General features: G+C 37.6%; 1 protein-coding gene across 1 annotated transcript in view; it reads right to left on the reverse strand.

Moving 5' to 3' along the window:
• The window catches only part of LOC144056896 (A-type voltage-gated potassium channel KCND3-like), a 78,592-nt gene that overhangs the window by 8,580 nt on the left and 46,508 nt on the right, over nt 1–23,504 (reverse strand). Inside the window, exons 7-8 of the mRNA XM_077574023.1 lie at nt 5,593–5,755; nt 61–162 (exon numbers count right to left, since the gene is read on the reverse strand). Coding sequence (XP_077430149.1) covers nt 61–162; nt 5,593–5,755 — 265 coding nt within the window. The remainder of the gene's footprint in view (nt 1–60; nt 163–5,592; nt 5,756–23,504) is intronic.

A 23,504-nucleotide genomic window follows, 5' to 3' on the forward strand; every position in this document is an offset into this window, starting at 1 on the left:
GAACTCCTTCACTATTCTACGTCATTGTTGGTGTTTGAAGAGTCAGAGGTCATCCCTCACCGTCAGCTCCAGCAGCTCGTGTAGGAGTCCGTTGCGTTTGCTCAGCAGGAAGGCGTTTGCGCTGCCGGACTTGGCTAAATGTATACGGGCCATTCGCGCTTTCTGGACACAGTAGAAAGAAGAGAAGGTGAGCAGCATCTTACAAAGAATGATTTAGGCTTCAATTAATGGAGAGCTTCCAACTCAAGCTTTAGCTTAATAGCATAGTTGCCCAAATTATATTTGAATGTTTTGGGAAAATGAGAAAAAAAATTTTGGGGGGGAAGATTTAATTTAAAAAAATTTTTTTTTATTTTTTTTTTTTTAAATAACAGTAACTTAAAAATAACTGAAATGTTACATTAAACACTTTGTATTCCTTGAAAACTGGCTGCAGGTACAACTAGATTTTTATTTTTATTTTTTTTATTATTTTTTTTTTTTTCCTCTCCAGGAAAAAAAAAAAAAACAACTAGATATTTTTAATGGTATTTATACACTGGATATTTGCACTTGTATTTTATTATTATTTATTTTACTAATTTTAACGTGCATTCTACAGTATATAAATTGTATAAAGAAATTAAGACAAAATAAAAGGAATTTGCCATTAATTTCATGTAATTTTAAGGAAAAATACTATAACAGGATATGTATGCCTATCAGGATATAAAATGGCCTATATTGGGATATACTTTTTTCCAGATCAGACATTTAACAGTAAATATTTGCGTTAAAAACAGCTCAAAACATTGCGTACTTAGACTGAGATCACCCAGAAAAAGACGACCATGCATTTATTCTAGTTATATGTAACCAACATGAAAACCAGAGAGCTTACGTTACAATTAAACAAAATATTTTTTTTTAATGCAAAACACTTCAAGGGCCATAAGTAATAAACAACAAAACGAAAAACGGTAGGTAAAGTGCTAACTGAGCGTATTTTTGACGGTACTACGCTAACTAGCCGCTGCACGCCGTACGCAAAATCTTGACTAGATCTGTGTTTGCTGTCCATTTAAAAACACCTCACAGCTAAGCTATGACTTAGATTCCACCGCGTGACATCATTCCTCTAAAGTTGCTTAACCCGCACGCTCTCCTGTGTCCCGCGTTCTAGTCGCCGCTTTGAAGAGGGTGAAAAACGCCACCGGAGTTTTCTCTCCCTCTCGCTGTCCCGAGGGAGGCTCTGCACTAAAATAAACGAGTCAGCCGCTCGGATAGATGGATCTGATAACTGGAGGGAGCGCGATCGAGAATGATGCGGAATGAGATAGAGATGATATCGGAATGAAATTTGCTCAAATGAAGAGGACATTAGAGCAGCTGCGAAAAATAGGAAGCCGCCTTGAGTGCTTGTAAAAGTGAGCGATCTCCTCGACCCGAGTTCTGCTCCTCACGCGGCCCGATAAACCAGACCTGACATAACTCATAAAGCCACTTGAATTAGTTTGGGAACTTTTTTGAAATGTTAGCCGCCGATACCCGTAGAATGATCACAAGTGTGCGTTGCATGTGTAATGAATGGACCGTGTCCGTCTGTGTTGAGTTCAGTTAACGAGAAAATGAGTTTGACAGCGAGAATGCGGCCTCGCGCTCGTCTCGGTTGATCAAAGGTTGCGCTTGACACGGGGAGGAAGCGTGTGAGGGAATAAAACGGACTCTGATCCGGCAGGAAGTCGATGGCGATTGGCTGGGCTCGCCAGCATCTGTCACTCTTTTGACGGTCGATCGGGTCCTAATGGAGGTTGAGTTAAGTTTGCGGAGCTCTGACTTTGTCTGAGGTCGGGTTTGGTCAAAATCAACGTCATTCATGATGAGCTATAAAGATCAGTGTCGGCGAATGGAATAGTACGAAAGAGTAAAAAAGGAAAAAAGTTGTTGCATTCAGAATGTGAGAAAACAAGAAATTGGAGATTTTTTAATGTGGGCACAATACTCCAAAAATGAAGTTAATGAGAAAGATGTCGTAATGTTGTGAATGTAACGTTATTAGCTCATTTGCTCCTAAAAACGTTCAAGTTTAAATATTGTCATGGACCCCAAAAATTATTTATACAATTTTTTTTTAATCTTTAAAAAAAATTCTTTTTTTATGCTAGAGCATACAGAAGGCTTCGATGCAGCCTCTGAACTGAAGAGAACGGCCAGCAGGTAGCAACAGAGTATAAGAGATCAACCAGGGCCATGTTGCAAAAAGCTGTTTTCTTCACAGTTTTAAAAAGATTTGTGAAAAATGAAGAAAGAAGCTATATTCTTAATGCTAATTGTAGCAAAAGGGAAACAAATGGAAATATACTTTTTTCCTGATGAAAGAAGAGATTCTAATCTTTTATTTGGTGGGTTCTATGTTTTTATTGCAATAGAACACAATATTCTGTGGGCCTTGAAAAATCCGTCAAAATCCAGTAAAACAGCGAAGCGAGCGAAGGGGGTTGCTTCAGTAAAAATGGCTGGGAGGGAATGAGTTAGAAAGTTGTAAAGTTACGGGAATGAAGTTAGAACAATAAAGTCCACATCACTGAATTTAAGTTGTGAAACATTTAATTCATTAGAATAAAATACGACAAGAATGATGTTGCATGTTGTGAGAATAAAGTTGTGAGACAAAGTTTTGAGAATGAGATTGCACAATAAAGTCATAATGTTGCAAGAATGAGGTTGCCAAATTACAAAAAAAGAGACTTATGTTTTGAGAATTTGAATTTAGGAAAAGAAGACAAAAATTGTAACGTTACGAGAATGATGTCGGAATGTAACAAGAAGAGTTGTAAGTTACAACAATGAAGTTGTTCCAAGAATGTTAGGGAAAATAAGTCATAATGTTACAGGAATACAGTTGTTAAGTTGTGAAAATGAAGTTTTAATGTTACAACAATAAATGCGTATGAAATAATAAGAACAAGTTTGAACGCAAATGAGAATAACTTCCTGTTATAAAAGCAATGAAATTAATGCCAGCATTATTCTGAATGCTGTAATAAATGAATGCCGCGCCTCCGCATGTTTAATGGTGCGTGTTTGCGTTTGCCGCCCGCTGAAAGAATGTTACCAGCATCCACAGTAGTCGTTTGCTCATGACGATTGTCTCTTTACCCCTCCGTCAGGGAACGTCAACACACAAGGCTTGTTATATTCTTGTCATGAAACTTTTCAAGCTGGGAAAGTCAGCAGAAAGTCGTCTTGAGTCAGGGAAATCTCTCAAATCAGTGGCTTTGAAATAACTGACAAAAACTCAACTCTGAAATTTGAAAGCGTAATTATATTTAATGACTGGATCTTCTTCCTGCTGTGGGATTGATTGCTTGAGGGAACGCGGTAGAGAGACGGGGTTCTCAGTTCCATCCTACAGCGGATACGTAACCCTGATTTATACTCAAATCGGAACGGACACCCGTAGTCTAACACTAACGCGCTAGCACGGTAGCAAAGTGCTAATTGCGATAAAAATTTGCATGGAAAACAGCTCATAACATCAAAAGTTGGTAACTAAGGCCAAGACTACATTTATGCTAGTTAGCAGTCTGACAGGGACTACGCCCAAAGTAAAAAAAACTAATGAAACCCACATGAAAACCGACAAGCTGTCCTTGGTGAAAAACTAGCAATTGTCAAGTTTGAGTACAGCGATCTTCAGTTTACGAGAGTTCTGTTCCTTTCGAGACTATCACTAGCCTACGTGCTATCACTAGCCGATGCTAACAGAGTCATAAAGTAATAACTAGAGCTGCGAGTAGCTTTTGTGTAAGATAGATTGTTCATGACTATTTTAATTATTTGGTGTCTTGTAAGCCCATTTAAGCTGGGCATATTGCTTTATGCATGACATAATCATAAAAATGCCAACTAGCAAGCCAATCGGCATTCCGGATAGTTGCCCAATAGGATCGTTCCGGGACACTTGCCTCTTTAACGTCCGCATTCGGACTTCATTGATGTCCGCCTTTCCTGTGCAGGGAGTCCTGGAGTTTCGCCGTACGCGACCTATATTGTACATTGTATACTTACCCGTAGCAATTTATTTTTCGTTAATTTCCCACAGTAAAATTTCGCCATTTTAAAGTTGTGTTGTTTTAACCTACAGCAGCGGGCGTCCATCGAGCAGGTCGGCTCGTCACATTTAGGCGGTTTCCAATTGGTCCGCTTTGCCATCCGTCAGCAATGAACGTCCGTGCAGAAACACAAAATATTGGTTCCGGTTCTTCCGGGTCACGCAAATATTAAAAAAAAATATTTAAATTACTGTACAAAGTATTTTGATGTAAATATCGATTTTTAACGGTGAAATCCGACTTAACCCTGGAGAACCTAAGAACCCTTTTCTTCTTTGGAAAATTATGAATTATACATTAAATGACTGCTGTAAATTCACTGAACACCAAAATATATGTTTTTTCAATTAGGGAATTAAATTTAGGATTAGGGCAAAATTTGACCCATTTAGGGGTATCATTTCGAAAAATCAGAATAACAAAAACTGTCAGTAAACTATTTAGAATTTAAGAAAATAATCAATCAAATACACAGCTACATTGAACAATATAATTTTTGGGTTTTATTTGTTGCATTTTAGCCATCTTGTCACCACCACTCTGGCTCATGTAAGTGCAATATTCATCCACTAGATGGCCCCATGCAGGGGTCAGAAGTGGCACTCTGGACTTTTGAAGTTAAATTTGTAAAAAAAAAAAAAAAAAGGTCTTTGTTATTTGAGTAGCAGAATTTATAGAGGCCAAATTTGACCCGGTGGGTTCTCCAGGGTTAAGTCGAAATTCGGGTTACATCGCCAGCGTCGGGACGGAACTCGTCCGTATCTCGAAGACTCCCCGTGTATACATTGATGATGTGTTGCTCCTTACAACTGGTCGCCCCGGACATGATCGCCAAAGAGAACGAGTGGAACGTAACTGTTTATTTGCACACATGTGATCATCATTTCATATACAGGAAAAGTGGACGTGAAAGTACGAAAGCGGTCGTTAAAAGAGGCAACGGGATCGCGAAAGGTCAGGCCTACCAGGTGCGAGCAGTGAGTGGATAGCTAACATTTAACACTCGGCAAACAAAGTGCATGCGTGTGTGTGTGACACGTACAAGAATGTCAAATAAAAGGGCAACGCTTTTCTGAGATTTGGGGTGTTTGGCTAATGGTGGATTGAGGTCAAATCTTTTGACCTTGATACTTTTTTCTCATAAAAAAAAAAATCAACTCAGAGATGTAAAACGAAAACATAAATAATAATAATAATAAAAGCAAAACTGGACAAGTAAAAAAAAATAACAATTAGTTAAACCAATGAAAAAATAAATAATAATAATAATAAAAGCAAAACTGGACAATAAAAAAAAATAACAATTAGTTAAACCAATGAAAAAATAAATAATAATAATAAAAGCAAAACTGGACAAGTAAAAAAAATAACAATTAGTTAAACCAATGAAAAAATAAATAATAATAATAATAAAAGCAAAACTGGACAAGTTAAAAAAAATAACAATTAGTTCAACCTGCCATGCACTTTCCTTATGGTAGAAAATCAAATTCTTTACCTTCTGGGCACGGCGTTTGTCTGCCCTCTGGTTCTGGTGGTAGATGCGGCTGAAGTTGGAAACAATGACGGGCACGGGGAGGGCGATCACCAGCACGCCGCTGAGCGAGCAGATAGAGCCGAAGATCTTCCCGGCAATGGTTTTTGGCACCATATCGCCGTACCTGCAGATGACACGATTACAGGTTGGAATTCGTTCGGCCATAGACCACTCAAACTTGAATTAAGTCGCGGTGAGTCCTTTTTAATTTTTACGAAAAAAAAAATGCTTAAAACATTGCTAACAATTGTCTGGGTAGATTTTCAGTAATCTTCATTGATATTGACTTTTTTTTGCTGTTGCTGTCTTTATCCCTCCCCCACCACCATCCTGACGCCATAAGACTCGTCAGCCACAGGCGTAGGCAGGTGTCGGACTTTTTCCTGAGCCTTGAAGCTCTTGAGTCTCGGCGCTGAAAAGTGCACTGAGGACCGGATTATTGGATCAACTTCCTCCTGCGCAGTCTGCTGATTCCTCCAAACTTCGGCTTCATAATAGCAAATTAAGGATGCCTCTCCATACGCACACACACACACACACAGTACATTATCTCACAAAAGTGAGTGTACCCTTTACATTCCTGCAGATATTTCAATTATATCTTAAGACTGAAGATAGCAGTGTAAATGTATTGTTCTCTTAAAATAACTCAAAATATAGCCATTAACTAATTCGCTTACAGCCATTTTTACTGAAGCAACCCCCCTTTGCTCCCGGCTGTTTTACTGGATTTTGACTGATTTTGCAAGGCCCACAGAATATTGTGTTCTATTGCAATAAAAACATACCAAAAGAAAAGATTAGTCTTTTCTTTAACTCTTTGACTGCCAAAAACGTTAAATAACGTTTTGTAAAATCCTATGGAGGAGTGCCAAAGACGTTAAAAGACGTTTTTTTTTCAAAACAGAGGTGAAACTAACCATTTTCTATTGTTGATTACTGAAAAACGGAATAAGGTAGAAACAAACTTTTTTTTCTGATGAAAGATGAGAGTCCAATCTTTCATTTGGTAGTATGTGTGTTTCCATAGTCCAAACACATAATTTTCTGTGGACCTTGAAAGATCAGTCAAAAATGCTTAAATCGGCTGGCACCCACGGCATCCCTTTTCTGAAAACGTCTGGCAGTCAAAGAGTTAATCAGGAAAAAAAAAAGTATATTTCTATCTATTTCCGTTTTGCAGCAATTGGCATTAAAATATAGCTAAGTTTCTTCATTATTCACAAATGTGTTTAAAACTGTGGGGAAAATAGCTTTTTGCAACATGGCCCTGGTTGATCTCTTATACTCTGCTGCCACCTGCTGGCCGCTTTTGTAATAACTACCATTGCTTCAATCGTTCTTTGCAGTTGAAAGGCTGCATCAAAGCCTTCTGTATGCTCTATCATAAAAAAAAAATATAAAAATAATGCGTTTTTGGGAACATGATAATATCTAAAATATAACGTATTCATACGTTTTTGGGAGCAAAGGTTAATAGTTAAACTCCTGGCTACAAAAGTGAGTACACCCTTAAGGGAGAATGCTCAGGATGTGTGGAAAATTGTGGCCCTGTCCATCACAAAAGTTGTGTGGCTAAAAAATTGTAAAAAAAAAATAAATAAATAAATGGATGACCTTATCTTGAAAAGTGGGACCAAAAAAAGAAAAGAAAAATATGTAATCTTAACATAAAAAAGACATTATAAGAAATTTATGTAAATGTGCTTCATGCTTGTTAAATCCCTTCTTTTTTTTTGTCAGAAACGCGTTTGGAACAGCATGCTCCAAACGGATGATACAAAGAAAATCAAATCGAGGCGCACCGTGAAACCAAAGAAATCTATCCGTCCGATCCGCGTTCTTCTCCCAAGAGACGGGAAAAAAAGCAACAAGCCAAGTCGCACTTTGTTACAACGGCGATGAAGATCATCAACTATCGGCGTCGCAAGGGCAACCAAAGGACGATGAAACGTTTGTGTTATTGTTGCCTTGACAGGTGTAAAGATCTCACACGGTAATTTGTCACTTTTATTTATTTCACCAAGATTGATGGCTTCAACGGCAGAATGTGAAAATCCGCTGTAAACACATAAAGAAGCAGAGTTGCTGGACCCGCAAGTCATCAATCACTCATACACGCACACACACGCCGTCTTAGCGCGTAAACCTTACATCAACAACATATGAATTTTACTGAAGAATGCCTTAACAACTAGATGGGATGTTACACTTTGAGATGCATGTTTCCGTAAGTGGGTCATTTTTTACTTGAATCAATTTTTTTTTATGGAATTTTGGCTTAAAAATAATTATTTTTATTATAGCTGATTTTGTTCATGATTCTGTTTTTATTAGGGTCTAACCGATTAATCAGCTGGCCAATATTAGCGCTTTTAAAATAGTCACACACAAAAATCTGCCATTTTTACAAGGTTCTATAAATCAAATCAAAAGCTAATTTAATTAAATGATCTGTCAGCCATTTCTCCGCCACCCGCAGCCCCGAAGGCGGCCATTTTGCCACTTCTTGTCGAGTGAAAATGAAATCATTGTTGCTCAGGTCTCAGGTAACAACCAATCACAGCCCGGCTTCAGAAAACAGGTGAGCTGAATTTATAGAAACATGGTCTACGTATATAGAATTTTTTAACCTAATTCTGGTTACTTAATTCTGTCTGTTAGCGAGAGCCACTACATCGTGATAACTTACATTGATGTTTCTGCATTTGGCAATTCATTATTATATTATATTATTAGTATGGGATTTTTTTTTAATGGGCTTTAGGTGAACTGATGAATACACACACGCACGCACATGCATATGCTCACCCACATACAAAATATATATATATATATATATATATATGTGTATATGTATATATATGTATATATATTTTTAAAAAAATATATATATATTTTTTTTTTTTTAAAAAGGAGAGCAATGATGATGTCAAATCGAATGAACAATACTGAGCTCTCCTGAGAAAAAAAAAAAAAAAGAAAACATGTGAGCTGTGATTGGTCGTTTGCCTGAGCCCTGAGCAACTGTGATGTCATCTTCAGTCGACAGCAAAGTGGCAAAATGGCCGCCCCTGGAAATGGATCAAAACGGTTAGATTTGGCCGCATAACTCATATTCCACAAATGTAATATTAATCAGAATGAAGTTAAATCACATTTAACCTATTATTGTCCAAAATTGCTTTGGGTATATTTTTGAGTTTTAACTAATATTATGGGGGTGTCCATTACTGATACATTTTCCCAATAGTGCAGAATAGTGAATGGTGCTTAACTTCTTCGGTTTCTTCTTCTTCCACTACACTTTGTTCTTCAGCCAGGGCACAGACAAATTTCATTCACCATTCTAAGGTCATCATCATCATTTCTGACATCACCCTTCAACAAATAAAGGCCAAAGAAAAAAGTCAACCACACTTTCTTCAAATCTTTTTTCAGTTGACCAAGTGAAAATGTGAGGATCCACGTGACAGCGGAGGTGATAAATGGACTTGCAGTACTTGGCAGCTTGTCGACTGGATGAATATTAAGCAGCACAATGTGTGCGCTCTGGGAAAAGTTTGGCTCCAAATAAGACGAGACGAAGACAAATGTCTTAATTCTCGGCACGGACTGTTGTTCGCTTGTTGCTCTCTCAATGAGTCACGTGGCCGCATTGAGCGCTTTAAATGAAGTGTGCGAGGCTCGGGCCGAGAAGCCGACGTTAAAGCCCTCAGCCTCGGATGTAAACGCGGGTCGTGATGGATGGCGTCGGCGTCTGCGGCGGCTTTAATATCCCCGGTGTAAAAACAGCACTTTTGTTTCTTTACCTCCCCTTTAGTAAAAGCCCATTCCCTCCTTTCAGCGGCGGGAATTATATCAATGCAGCAGGTGGTGTGCGGTGCCGCCTTGTCTCCGCCCACATTTGATTGATGGTCAACCGTGTTATTACTCATGTTCACTTTTGGTGAGGTGGAGAGTTTCAAAACAGACGAGAGTAATAAACAGGTTGTGTTGTATGCAATGCAAGAATTTAGTAGAAAATTATATATATAATATTATTTTCCGTAATGTGACGATGTTTTCATTAAATTTAGAACATTCATTTCATTTAGAATATTTAAGAGAGTTTAAGAGACGTGTCCTGACTTGCTCTGGATCACTGGAAGTATGAAGTCATAGGTAGTCCATATTTGGGTATAGGGGGGAGGGGTCAAAACAGAACATGTTGGAACATGTTTAGACATGTCCCGACTTGTTCCGGATCATTGGAAGTACAACGTCATAGAAAGTCCGTATTTGGGCATAGAGGGCGGGGTCTAAATAGGAAATATTGGGACATGTTCTCAGCCACGGGAAGTATGACATCATAGGAAGTCCATATTTGGGCATAGGGGGCGTGGTAGAAAGTATGACATCATAGGAAATGTGCCCATATTAAAGGGACGGGACCAGAAGGCAAGGGGCGGGACAGGAAGTGATGTCACACCTGTAAAAAGTTTGACGAGAAGTAGATACTCTCAAATAATATTTGCTTTACATAATACAGTATATTATGATATCAATTGTTACTTTAATGATGTAGGCTACACAGTTTTATTTTGTTTTTTTTCAAACTAAAACGTAACAATATTACAGACAAAAAAGGAAATACAATTAATTTCAGTTATTCACCGATATGAATGGCTATTGAGCTGTCATTCAGATTTGAAAATGCATTCAAATGTCACAGTATAAACTATAAACATTCAAACATGGCTAAATTGGATTTCCAGAGGGTATGAAATAATGCTTTGGAGCTAAATGCAAATTTGTCCCTAGCATTTCTTTTGCCGGTAATGATCATAAAAGGCTGGCATTTTGCTTGCTTTGTTTGGCCACTCGTCGGGAAAGTGGACTGACATTCTCCAAACTGCCCCGTAGCCTTTTTCCCGTTGGCCTTATTCAACATGGATGCTGGGAGGATACCAACAGTCTCGTTCCGACTTGGAGCAAGGGATTATAAAATGTGCGTGGTTTTTTCCCTTCTTGTTTTTGAGGTAAATCCTTCAAAGAGAAGAAGAAGCGACATTCATGTTCAGTATACCTAACTGTGTCTTTCATGCGTTTACTTTGACGTGCAAAAAACGAGCTAATTAAAAGGATTTGTCGGAATCCGTCTTGTCGCGACAATTCAAACGGCCCACGAAGCGCTGCTGTGACGAAGCTTTTTTCTTTTCTTTCTTGCTGGAGTTTCAAATCTGTTGCGCCAGATGGGCATCAGAATCATCAAGGAGCATTTGAGGAAACAGCCGTGAAGTTTTTATTACTTTTGAATTTGTCAATTAATCAATTGTTTGCTTTATTTCAACACATGAGCCCCTTATGTTAAAGCTAGTGCTAATAAAAGTCACTGTTAATGAGTAGAACTAACAATTCACAATTATAGTTTATAATTATATGTATTATGTATTATAATTATCATCAATATTATCCAAAACTGCCAGGTGAGTACTTTAACAGTAATTTAGTTACTTTACTGATTGATCGATTTTAAAAGTAAGAAAGTTAGACTACAAGTTACTTTATTAGTTACATTCAACAGATGGTGATGACCCCGCTTAACATAAAACCGATAAATGGTTTTAGTTCATTGGAAGTGCATTTTTATCAGTGACGTTTGACAATAAAATGTAGTTTGTTTTATTAAAGAAAATAAAGACACATTTTAGAGAAAAAAAAATGAGTCTATGCATTTCACTGAACAAACTATAGGAGTACTTGTTTTTTGTTTACATCACTTATGTTGTTTCTAACCTTTATTCAATACGATTATTATAACATTTTATTCTCCTCACTTTTTTTTTTGCCAAGAAACGCATTCAGCTTTCAACATTCCCACGCAATTTCTGCAAAAATTGCACTTAGTCTAGTAAAAAAAGAAAGAAAAAAAAAGTTTGTTTTGAGTTATATGGCAAAATTTAAGATTTTTAATACAATGTTTATAAATATAATGATTCTATTTGGGGAGCTCATGCAGTCAACACAGCCGAGTAGATCTTTGTCTTTAAGCAGTAATGTGCTGCAATACAGTTTTTTTATGTACTGGTAATGTTTTGGAAAAAATTGTCAACAGCTTAGAATGTGCAACATACTTTTTTAAATGTTACTTTTAAGTTGAGTTGAAACAAACTCAATTAGTGATTGGAATTCCAGCTTGTAACCGTGAATATCGCTCTTTCCTGTTTTTATTTCCATCACACGGCGCATATATGTGACGGCGCTCTCCTCGACGGGAAGCAAATTGTGAAGTCCCAGAATGCTTCACTTCAAGCTGTAGACGCTGATGTTCCCCTTTCTTAACTCATTCACTGCCATAAATTCATCCCCAAAAAAAAAGATCATAAAAAATTAGGGGCGACAGACAATTAAAATTGTAATTGTAATTACTGACTTCACTAGTTAATTCATGATTAATCACAAATTTTATATCTGTTCTAAATGTACAATAAAAACAATTCTAAGTTTTCATACTCTTGTTAACAAAAGAGGGGAAATAAAGTTAAACTAATAGAATTAATCAAAAATATATTTTTTTACGTGTATAGCCGTCAATGGCAGTGAAAGATTATTAAAAATTAGGGGTGACAGGCGATACATTTTTTTAAATCATAATTAATCAGGTGACTTCATTAGTTAACTCACGATTAATCAAAAATTGTATGCCTGTTCTAAAATATAATTAAACAAAATTCTAGGTTTTCATTCTCTTGTTAACAAAAGTGGGGGAAAATTTAATAGAAATAGTTCAAATGAATTTTTGACGTTCAGAGCCGTCAATGGCAGTGAATGAGTTAAGTATTCTGTAATGTGTAGATTTTTTTTTTTTTTGCGTGATGCAGTCTTCATCATGCACGCGTGATTGTCAAATGTGACCTTTTTCATTCGTGTGCCACTTTTATATAATCATTTTTTGCCTTTCAATATTGAGTTCAATACTATACTTTGACTGACATACACCAACATTCTGTGATATTTAGAGTATGATTCAGCTTCAAGAATCTTCATAGAATCTTTGATATGTTGAACCCGAATGTTCATCAGATGAGACAATTAACCCCAGTCGGCCTCTCAGTGCATCACTGCGGATTTCTTTCTTTTCTTTCTATTCTTTGGCCATTTTGTCAGTCCATGCACTGAAGGCTTTGTCTGCTCTTGGAAAACTTTGGCTGACTTGCTAATCACGCGAACGGTGCGCTCTTTGGAGGTGAAGGCAAATTGCTGATAAATGAATGCTATCGTTCTTTTTGTGAAAAGCGGCCAGGCAACAAGACATTGAAGGTGGGAACTGTTCCGAGCCCCTTTATCTTTTTTTTTTATTTTTAATAATAATTATTCATTTTGAATCTGAGGTGGCTTATCTGAACCTTCCACAATTTATTCTGTTTCTTTTATAGTTTAAAAATGAGCACAATGACACTAAATTAAGCCACAATAATCTTAGGATTTCAAACTATGCCAATTTGAGCACCCCCCCCCCCACCCCCACCCCACGCAAAGTGAGAATTAGCGTCGCTGAATAGCGGACAGATTTATGGAGCTGAGCGGTTAACATTTCGATGTGCGTGGAACATGTCAAGATGATGAAATAATCGGTAAATTCGGAGCAATGTTCTGCAAGGTCGAAGAGAGTTTTTCAATCGGCAGCAGATGTATTTGATTGGTTGGTGACAAAGACTGACTGTTAGGGAGCCACGGAATGAAACGGTCCCGACTGGTTCCAGTGAACCCGGGCGTCTCCTGTTATTCGAGGGGGATAAGAACCAAGCCTTGTTGCGAAAAGTGAAATCCACGAGAAATTGACACCCACCCTAAAATTTGCAATTTCCTATACAAAAGCACTACTTTTGTCTAAATGAAGCTCCTCAATGCACATAAAAAATAGTTTCTCAGCGCCAAGATGCCACGAGACTGTGCCAACGCACTACTTTTGTCTAAATGAAGCTCCTCAATGCACATAAAAAATAGTTTCTCAGCACCAAGATGCCACAAGACTGTGCCAACGCACTACTTTTGTCTAAATGAAGCTCCTCAATGCACATAAAAAATAGTTTTTCATTCAGCACCAAGATGCCACGAGACTGCCAACGCACTACTTTTGTCTAGATGAAGCTCCTCAATGCACATAAAAAATAGTTTCTCAGCACCAATATGCCACAAGACTGTGCCAACGCACTACTTTTGTCTAAATGAAGCTCCTCAATGCAAAAAAAAAGTTTCTCAGCACCAAGATGCCACGAGACTGTGCCAACGCACTACTTTTGTCTAAATGAAGCTCCTCAATGCACATAAAAAATAGCTCCTCAACTCACTTAAATGTAGTTGTAGATGATAACAAAGCATGACCCGTCGAAATCAGAGTTGTCAAACGTATGGCCCGTGGGCCAGAACCGGCCCAATAGGAAGTCTAATCTGGCCTGTGAGGACGCAACACAAACTGCGTTGTTTTTTTTTTCAAATAAAATTAAATGTTGTTGCTAATTTTGTTCACTGTAGGGTGCACTGATGACCTCTTACTACTCAAATTTGGTGCAAACATTTTTATTTCAAATGACTCTTTTGTAATTGAAAAAATGGTCTAAATGAAGCTCCTCAATGCACTTTGACATCGTTCCTTGACACCAAGGTTCCACACTATGGTGGCAAAGCACTGCTTTTGTCTAAATGGAGTTCTCTACTCACTTCAACATAATTCCCCTGCACCAAAATGTCAAGAGATGACAGCAAAGCAAACTTTTGTAGTTGGAGCCCTATTTTTTTTTTGTCTAGCTGTCTCATTGCAAATCATAGAAGGGAACTTTTAAATTTGAGCTGTTAAAAGACAGACACTAGGAAATGAAGTGAGAGCTGTTTGATGGGTCCATAAAAAATGGCAGGTAACCTTTATACAAGCGACGCCTCATGAGTGAAGGCAACCGGATGACTCATTAACCACAAACTTTTGAGACTTTCTAAAATTCAAAACAACAACTTTAAGCCCCCCAAAGACAGGTGAGCATCATATTTTGGATAGTAAGGTATTTGTGCCACTCCCATGTGGCAAAAAAAAAATCCCTAAAATATGATCATATACAAGATGCTATCCCTCCGGAGGAGATGATTTTTGCAGGGAAAACTAAAAGAAAATCGAGAGTCAGGAGTTTTTGTTTTTTTTATCCTCCTCAGATGCTTTGCAGCATGACAGCATATGAATGTGCTGAGTGGTTTATTACTTTATAGTGACGCCTGTGGACAATTTAACTCTCCAAGCAGCTGTTTGAACACACGCCGTCTTCAAAATATGTGATTCTGACCGTAACTGACGATGCTAAGGGACGATCTCATCAAATCCAAGTACTTGGAGCAAAAAAGAAAATGCCTAATTCTTTCATTATTGGGATGGAAACTAATTGGGCGATGACAGGAGATGAATAATTCGATCAAACCCAGAATTTAACCCCTGGGCGTTATTTGACCATTTTTTGGCTTTTTGTTGATTCTGACCAAGCCATTTCAAAATAAAATAACGCATGATAATCATCACCTTTTAAAAGCACTAAAATTGTTCTTATTGATTTAAACTATTCAACTACAGCTTTGTAGTAATTATTGGATCTGTGTAACACAACAAAATGAGGGAAGAATATGTCACAATTTCACCCCAAAATAGCAGCTTCCAATTCACATGATTTTTTTTTTTGGGGGGGGGGGGGGGGTTGATTATATTTGTTTCTATATTAATTGACCGTTAATTTCCCCCATGGTCGACCTAGACAAAGAAATCAAATGCCCTGCCCCTATTCGAAGAATTGACATGCGAAATGACTTTTAACAAAATTGAAATTTCTCAACTGACCTTCAAAGTAAAAGAAATGATCGTTTGGATTATAAGAGCACGGATCCAATAAATATGACCAGATCTCATATCTAAGGGCAACCATCACGTTTATTGCCCCATATATAGTAGTTCACCCAGTTTCCTATCGGAGAGACAGAATCCTATTAATTTTAATACCCCACACAGGATGGCCACAGTAAAATGTCAAATCAATAGTTGAATTCCACTCTTCTGCATCTCACACTTTTCAACCAGTCATCATCTGACTTTTCGGGTTTCTCATATTTTCAGCAACAACAACAAAAATCCATTCCTGCACCATGCAGTGCAGGTGCTCTTCTGAGGTCTGTCAAGCAAAAAGGAGACCTCTGAACTTGCCCCCGTCACACCACACTCGACCGACCGTGTCTTCCGAGAAACATTTGAGGCCAATTTGGCACCCACCTGCTCTCTCGTCATGCGGACCCGTGAAGTGGGATGCCACTTCTCTGGAGCGATGCAACAGGAGCTCCTTGGGCCTCCCGAGCCTCCTGCGGCAGCCTACTTTCTCCTCTAACCTACTTAGAAAGCTTTTTAAAAGATCCCAAAGAAAGCCTTGTTCATTTCTGGCCTCATCATCTCGGGTGCTCCGGCGGAGACAGCTGATTGGAGGGTGGGACGTAAGCAGGGATAGACCATCGGCGAGGGGTAGCCCAGTGGGCGACTCAGTGGAACAGCGATACCTTTTTTAGTACAGTACAAGAGATTAAACTTGTGCTATTGTAATAAAGTAGTAAGAAACCAAATTAACAAAAATTTGGTTTTGACAGTGTTAGAAGACTATCTTTTGTCTTCTGCGTGTTCGTTGTTGTTCGGGTAGAGAGAATGTTGATTTTCTGAATACAGACTGGAGATCGGTGAACAGGTCCTACGAAGGATTTATCTTACAGAATATTCCGGACACAAGCAAGTTTACAGACAAATGGCTGCAGTTCCTCTCGCAAGTGTGTAGTTACAGCGGACTCACAGCATTCTTATACTATCTTGAAAAGCAGTATTCCAAACCCCCCAAGCCCCCAGGAAACAGCCTTCAATACACACGACGACAGCCGGAAGTAGATAAGACTTTTTTTACACTTTTACAGCATATCATCCAATACACATTGAGTTCAACCCCAGACACTGGCCCAGTGATGTGGAAACAGACGAGGTCCTTTAGACATGATGACATGAGCAGAAATTGCGACAGAACTTACAAAGACACATCCGCAGATAAAAGTTCTACTGAGGAAATAAGTCAATTAAAACACTTATGACTAAATCTATGCAGAAGATCCTCTTCAACAGTGACAGTGTTAGAATAAATGTACAAAAGTTATCCCATATTTACTCTTATAGCATTACAAAGCATGACTTTGGCTCCGGCAGATATGGGAAATGTCTGACTTGGTTTTTTACGTATTTCCCAGTTTAGCGAGCAACAGCAGCATGTAGATAATGATTTCCCCGAACATTCCGGCGACATGCAAGCGCGATTATCCTCACCTCAAGCATCCCAGACAAATTCGACATCCCCACGTGTCCTTTCTTTCCATATTTCTGCCTGCCGTAAAAGGATTTCAGCAAAGCGTATCGGCAGATCGCGCACGATCTTGACTAAAGACGGTTGTTTTTGTGACAATCACATCAAAGTATGACAATCTACATGCCCATTTTTTTTTTCTTTTGATAGTTCAACCTTGCATAATGTGAGTTCAGCGAGTCATTGCAGCCATCACGCACCGTCTTGCATCAAGATGATATCTTTATTTCTGTGAGCGTGTCATCAAAGTACACGTCGAGTGTATAATGTCGTGAAGACGTTCATCTTCTCCTTCCTTTGTAAGAATAAATCAGCATATAGTGCCTTTGTTTCAGATTTTTTTTTTTCCTCACAATTCTAATCCCCATTACAATTGAATTACGCTATGTGGCTCTGACAGTCACGAATAATTGCCTTTTCATCTCGTGGACTCCAACTCTGAAGTGCAATTTATGGATAAGCCACTTTGCTGAAGCAACAGACATAGTCAGAAATGAATGCTAAAGCTAATTTTCTATCAAAATAAACAATGTTAGAACTGTCCTTTCTTGTCCCCCAATGCTAAGAGACCACTAGTACCCTATTGTTAATCCCGTTAACGAAAACTAAACAAAAATATTTTTGTCAACACACATTTTTCACCGGACAAAAACTAGACTAGACTAAAACCTTCTTTAATAAACAATATCTGGAACTAAATCAGAATGCATTTTTGTCGAATAATGAAGACGAGACGAAAATGTACTTCACTTAATATAAACTGGTCTAAAATCTGTGCACATTTGAATTCATGAACAAAGACGAGACGAACATGATATGATTTTGTAAAATCCTGTTTCTGCTAATCGGTCACGTGACACACAGTGACACGCCCCCTTTCAAATCTGCAGCTAGCGAGTGTAAAATGCATCGACACTGGACAGACAGGAGGTGGATTCACGGTGGAAGGCTTTAAAAAAAGAAGTAAATTACAATCTTAACATTAATCCAACGGCTATAACGTTTCTACAATAATGTTAATGTGACCGCTAACTAATGCTGGCTAACGTTTTAGCTTGTAGCATGGAACCATAGTAGCCACTGAAATTCTGTGTGAAGTTGTTTTTTTTTTATCAAAAAGATGAGAGGAAATTTTATGTGAAATAGTTTTAGATCTGAAATGTTCAACATTATCTGCTGACAAAACAAAAATAAATATACAGGCGTAAAATGATTTTCCTGACTAAAACTTGACCAAAACTAGGCGAATAAAATTATGTTTTCTTGGACTAAAATAAAGACTAAAATGCTAGATTTATAGTCGAATAAAAGTTGACTAAATAAAAACGGGATGACGATAACTAACTTTGATAAAAAATTAACAAGCGTGACTGAGGCTAAATTTAAAAAATGGCGGCTAAAATTAACACTGTTAGTTCCTCCGTTATTATTTTTTTTAGACAATAACAAGTGCAAATAGTTTAGTTACATTTGAGTAAGGCTGCTTGGTTAAAAAAAAATGGATTGCTTCAGCGCAAGAGAAGTAGTCAGTAGTCAGTCTCCAGGAAAAAATAAATAAATAAATAAAAGAGAAGTAGTCAGTCATGAAGATAAATGCATGAAAATTCATTTCTGCCCATTAAACTGCTTAGTCAGCTTGATTCATTTGTTGCATCGCTCCTGCTTCTCAGAGAAAGAGTTTGTGAGGAGGGTTTAACCACAATTGCTTGTTTTTGCGAATCTGAAATAATAATTGAAGCGCATATTTGTACCAACAAAAAAAAAAAACACACTTGTCAGCCATAAACATAGATCATAAACAGACGACCCCCTGAGGTGAATGAAAGTGAATCAACGCCACATTGACGGGTTGCAACCACTCCATTTTCCCTCCATTGCTTGAAGATGCCATCAATCCATCCACTGCTCCCGCCCATCCCTTTAAAAAAACGACGACAATCATACCATTTAATCCTCGTGTTAAATTCAAATAAGCTGCCTCGAGTCTTTTCTTGGATAAGACAACTAATAAAAGGTAATGTTTTAACGTTGCTAACACGGAGCCATAAAAAGACACTCCTAATTATTGTTTTTGCTTACGTGCACTTCAATGCGCCATAAAAACCAGAGCGCCATACGAATGTAAAATCCCCCCCCCGCGAGTGAGAAGTCGTTACTTCCCACTCAAACATTAAACCTCCTCATGATTTAAAATTGTTCTTTCAATTTGATGATAGAAAGAGTAAAACAAAGGTGTTGCCAGCTGTGTCGTTCCACTTCAGTGTCGACACTCTGATTTATCACAAGGACTGTTGCTATCGCTTTAAAAAAAAAAAAGCAGCCAAGCGCTCTAGCAAAACAAAAAGATGGGCCCTTTAATGGGAGATCTTAATTAAAGTCTTGAGACAAACATGGACTCTAATTAAATGATAACAGTCTTTTTTTTTTGTGGGGGTGGGGGGGGGGGTCTTTTTATGAGGTTACAGCGCTAATGAGAGAACTACATATACACAACGGAAGCGCAGCATCGCATCTGAACGGTGCAAAAACAATGAGCTGCTTTATTAAAAGACACGACAATGAGTCGTTCCACAGGATGTTCTTTAGGTCTGTTACTCAACTGAATCAAATGTAAAATATCAGTAAATGAGGTTTGTTCTACCAAAGATGCAATAACACACTGCACCAAATAAAATACAAAAGTACAGTAGTGAATATACAAAAGTAAAAAAATATATACAGCACCTCTGTTTAGGTTTTTCTTTAGCTTTTTAACATGAAAAAAAGAATATTCACAAATAGCCTATACACATTAAAACTTTTTTTTTTTTAAGTGGTTATAACTCATTCACGCCCAGCCATTTTCTGAAGCAACCCTCTTCGCTCCCGGCTGTTATTTTACTGGATTTTAACTTTAAAAGATTAGCGTTTCTTCTTTCATCAGGAAAAAAAAGTAGATTTGTACCTGTTTTCGTTTTGCAGCAATTAGCATTAGAATATAGCTAAGTTTTGTCAATATTCACATTCCTGGTGAAAATGAGCTTGTTGCAACATGGCCCTGGTTGATATCTTATGCTCTGCTGCCACCTGCTGGCCGTTTTTTTTTTTTTTTTTTTTAAATAACTGCCATTGCTTTACGCCACCTCTTCGTGTCAAAAGCTGCATCAAATGCTCTTGCATAAATTAAAAAAAAAAAAAAAAACATTATAAAAAACAAAAAAGTGTAGACACATTTTTGGGAGAAAAGGACAAAGCATTTAAAAACGTTTTTACACGTTTTTGGGATGGAATGAGTTAATTAGAATAAATCAAGTTTTCCAAAAGCTACACTTTTTCACTTGAGAATGTGAGTGTGATTGCTTGTTTGTTTCTCCGTTAACAGTAGTTAGCCTTTATGTTAAAAAATTTCAAACGTAACAAAACATTGCCCCCACAGTTACAAGCTTTATGACGCTGACACCGCGAATGAGCGCTGAGTGTAATTTGTCTAATAAATGAAATTGTTTGTAATGAACCCAAACACGGACACAATCTCGCTTGTTTCTTTTTGTTGCTCTTCTTCTAAGCCTAAATGTGCCCACTAGCATCTGTGGAGTTCATTCACAAGAGAAACAATACCCCCTCCCTTCCTCCCAGTCCCCTCCCCTCCCCTCCCCTGATCTTCCTAATTAAGGCATCCAAGTATTTTGTTTTCCCCGTGTTACTTCAGTAAATGTAGCCCTCTAGCTTGTGGGATGAGAGGAAAGCAAAACAGGGGATCCTATTCTCTCCCTCTCACTCTCTTTTTTGAAGATTCTGTAAATGTGATAAATATATATATATATATCGGCATCATTAAAAGTAATAAGAGGAATGAGATTCATTAATGGAAATGCGGCCTCGCACTATTCATCTGCGTTTGCGCCTGGTTACTTCATATCGGCACTTTTTAATATTTTGCCCTTTATACAAGTTTGTTTTGTGTATAAGCAACTACTGCTTGTTTGCTGGTGAGAGACGGAAAGAAGAGTGCAGAGTAAGCAGGATTTTGATGATATTTTGTGAATATGGATATTAGAACTTGGCTCGCATAACAGAACGGCTAAAAAAGTCGGAGGGGCTTTTGATCGAAATTCAACAGAAAGTTGGCAATTTTGCTTGGATGCTTTTCACTGATTTTATTGTTCTCTCACTTTCCTTTCTTTTCTTTGATCCTTCCTCGGGTCTCCTGACGGCCTCACGACTCTGGCTGGAAGTGTTCGGTTTAGGTGAACGGTATGGGATTTTTTTTAATAGGTTTTAGGTGAACTAATGAATACACACTCGCACGCACGCGCGCACATACACATTTTCACCCACATAAAAAAAAAAAAAAGAGAGAGCAATGATGATGACATGTCATATCGGTAAAATTACCGAATGAACAATACTGAGCTCTCCAAAAAAAATAAAAATTGTTCTCTCACTTTATTGTGATTTTCCTCTTTTTTTTATCTTACCCTTCCTATTTCCTTCCATGTTTAGCCTAATTTGGTTAAGCTTTATTTTCTGTAGATGGAGCTATTTTGGGAGTTTTTCGGCTCCGTTCCCCCCATCTGTAGCTTCAACTTTTTTTTCTGAAGACTTCCTAGTCTAGACCTAACAAGACTCCCCTCAACTACTGATACGATTCAAATGTAGCCTTTGACACGTGTCACCCGTATACGTATGCTTGTTTACACAGCTGTGGTACTCCTCATCCCATTAGTAGAGAAACCCATCATCCGTGCAAACATGTTTTTGCCCATGCATGTTTACAGCGCAGATCATTATTTCTGATGGATAAAAAAAAAAAAAAAAGACTCAGCCAGGCATGGAAAACATGTCTGAAATAAGTAATGCAACAGTGGATGGAAAAAGGTTTATAATAATAATAATAAAAATTTTAAAAAATCTGCTTAAGTGTTTTTATGTCAAAATTAATGAGAAACATCAGTTACAACCACACTTTATCTTTGCTTTATACTAATAAAACTCTTCTGAATGATTGTATTGAAAGTATAAAATTTTTGAATGTATACTTTTTAAATTTAAAATGGGAAAAAAACATTTAATTAAGTAAAAAAAAAGCTACATTAAATACATTAATTTTTTTTATGTTTATATACATTAGGGATGGGTGAAACCAGGTATTAGTATCAGGCCGAAGGTATCGGCACTTGCGACGGAAGTTGATACCAGAATTGGCCAACTGATACGATCAGGAACTAAAACAATATCATTATTTTATTTTATAATTATTATCATTCACTGCCATTGACGGCTATAGACGTAAAAAAAAATAATTTTAACTATTTCTATTAGTTTAACATCTTTTTCCACTTTTGTTAACAAGAGTATTTTCATTGCACATTTAGAACAGATATAAAATTTGTGACTAATCGTGAGTTAACTAGTGAAGTCATGCGATTAATTACGATTTAAAAAAAATTATTACCTGACACCCCTAATTTTTAATAATCTTTTTTTTTTTTAATCGCATCAGGCGTCATAATTAATCGCATGACTTAAACTAATGAAAATAGTTCAAATGAATTTTTGACGTCTATAGCCGTCAATGGCAGTGAATGAGTTAATTTAAGCAGTGGAATAAGAAGAGTTGAAGTTGAGACGTGCATTGGGGTCATCCGGAGACAGTTTCCATCCGTTTGAGTCCGTCTCACCGCGTACCCCCCCCCCCCCCCCGACCTTTACACCGACAACAATCCTCCCGCTGCTTCCCCCTCTGTAAACATCTGCTCAGCTGCGATAGGTTTTGAAATATTCGGCAGCGAAGCCTCCCTGAGCGAGCCGCCACTTGGAGAATAAATTACATCAGACTTTTTTTTTTTTTTTTTCCCTCAGGAGCGATTGTGAGGGGAATCGGCACCGCGGGAAAACGGTTTATTTCCCGGTGTTATTTACACACCCGTTGATTACCTTGCTTGTATTTGTTCTCTCTCCATCACGCCGACTGTGATCTCTCAAGGCAAGTTGAAATGAATGAGCACACGTTACTCACCTCCCTGTGATTTTACCTATTAACTCTTATCGTATTTTTTAAAAACGTTCAAGTCATGCCTCAAGTTTAAAAGCATGACATCGTTCAACCGATGACGGTATCAATTCTGAGCTTGGACTGGAGTTTCATTTATCTTTCAATACCGTATCCAGAGAAATCACGAAAAGGATTACTGGATGGCTTGCAGTGTTAATTTTGACAAGAAATTTTAATTTGACTAAAATTAATTGTTTAAAAGTTTTAGTCATAATTCAGCCATCTGAGTTTTAACAGACTGATACTTACTAATTTGGTCTGTAACATGTCAGAGCATTACATATGAAAAAATGTTGATCGCTAAAAGCAGACGTTTGCAAATGTGCAAATGATGAGATTTAGATCATTTGAAATTAAAAACAATATTCAAACGATTAATGGAGCATCAAAAATAATTATAAATGAATTTGGCAGTTGACTAGTTGTCAAGCAACCAAATA

This window comes from Vanacampus margaritifer, chromosome 8 (assembly GCF_051991255.1).
Source record: "Vanacampus margaritifer isolate UIUO_Vmar chromosome 8, RoL_Vmar_1.0, whole genome shotgun sequence".
NCBI classification, from domain to species: Eukaryota; Metazoa; Chordata; class Actinopteri; order Syngnathiformes; family Syngnathidae; genus Vanacampus; species Vanacampus margaritifer.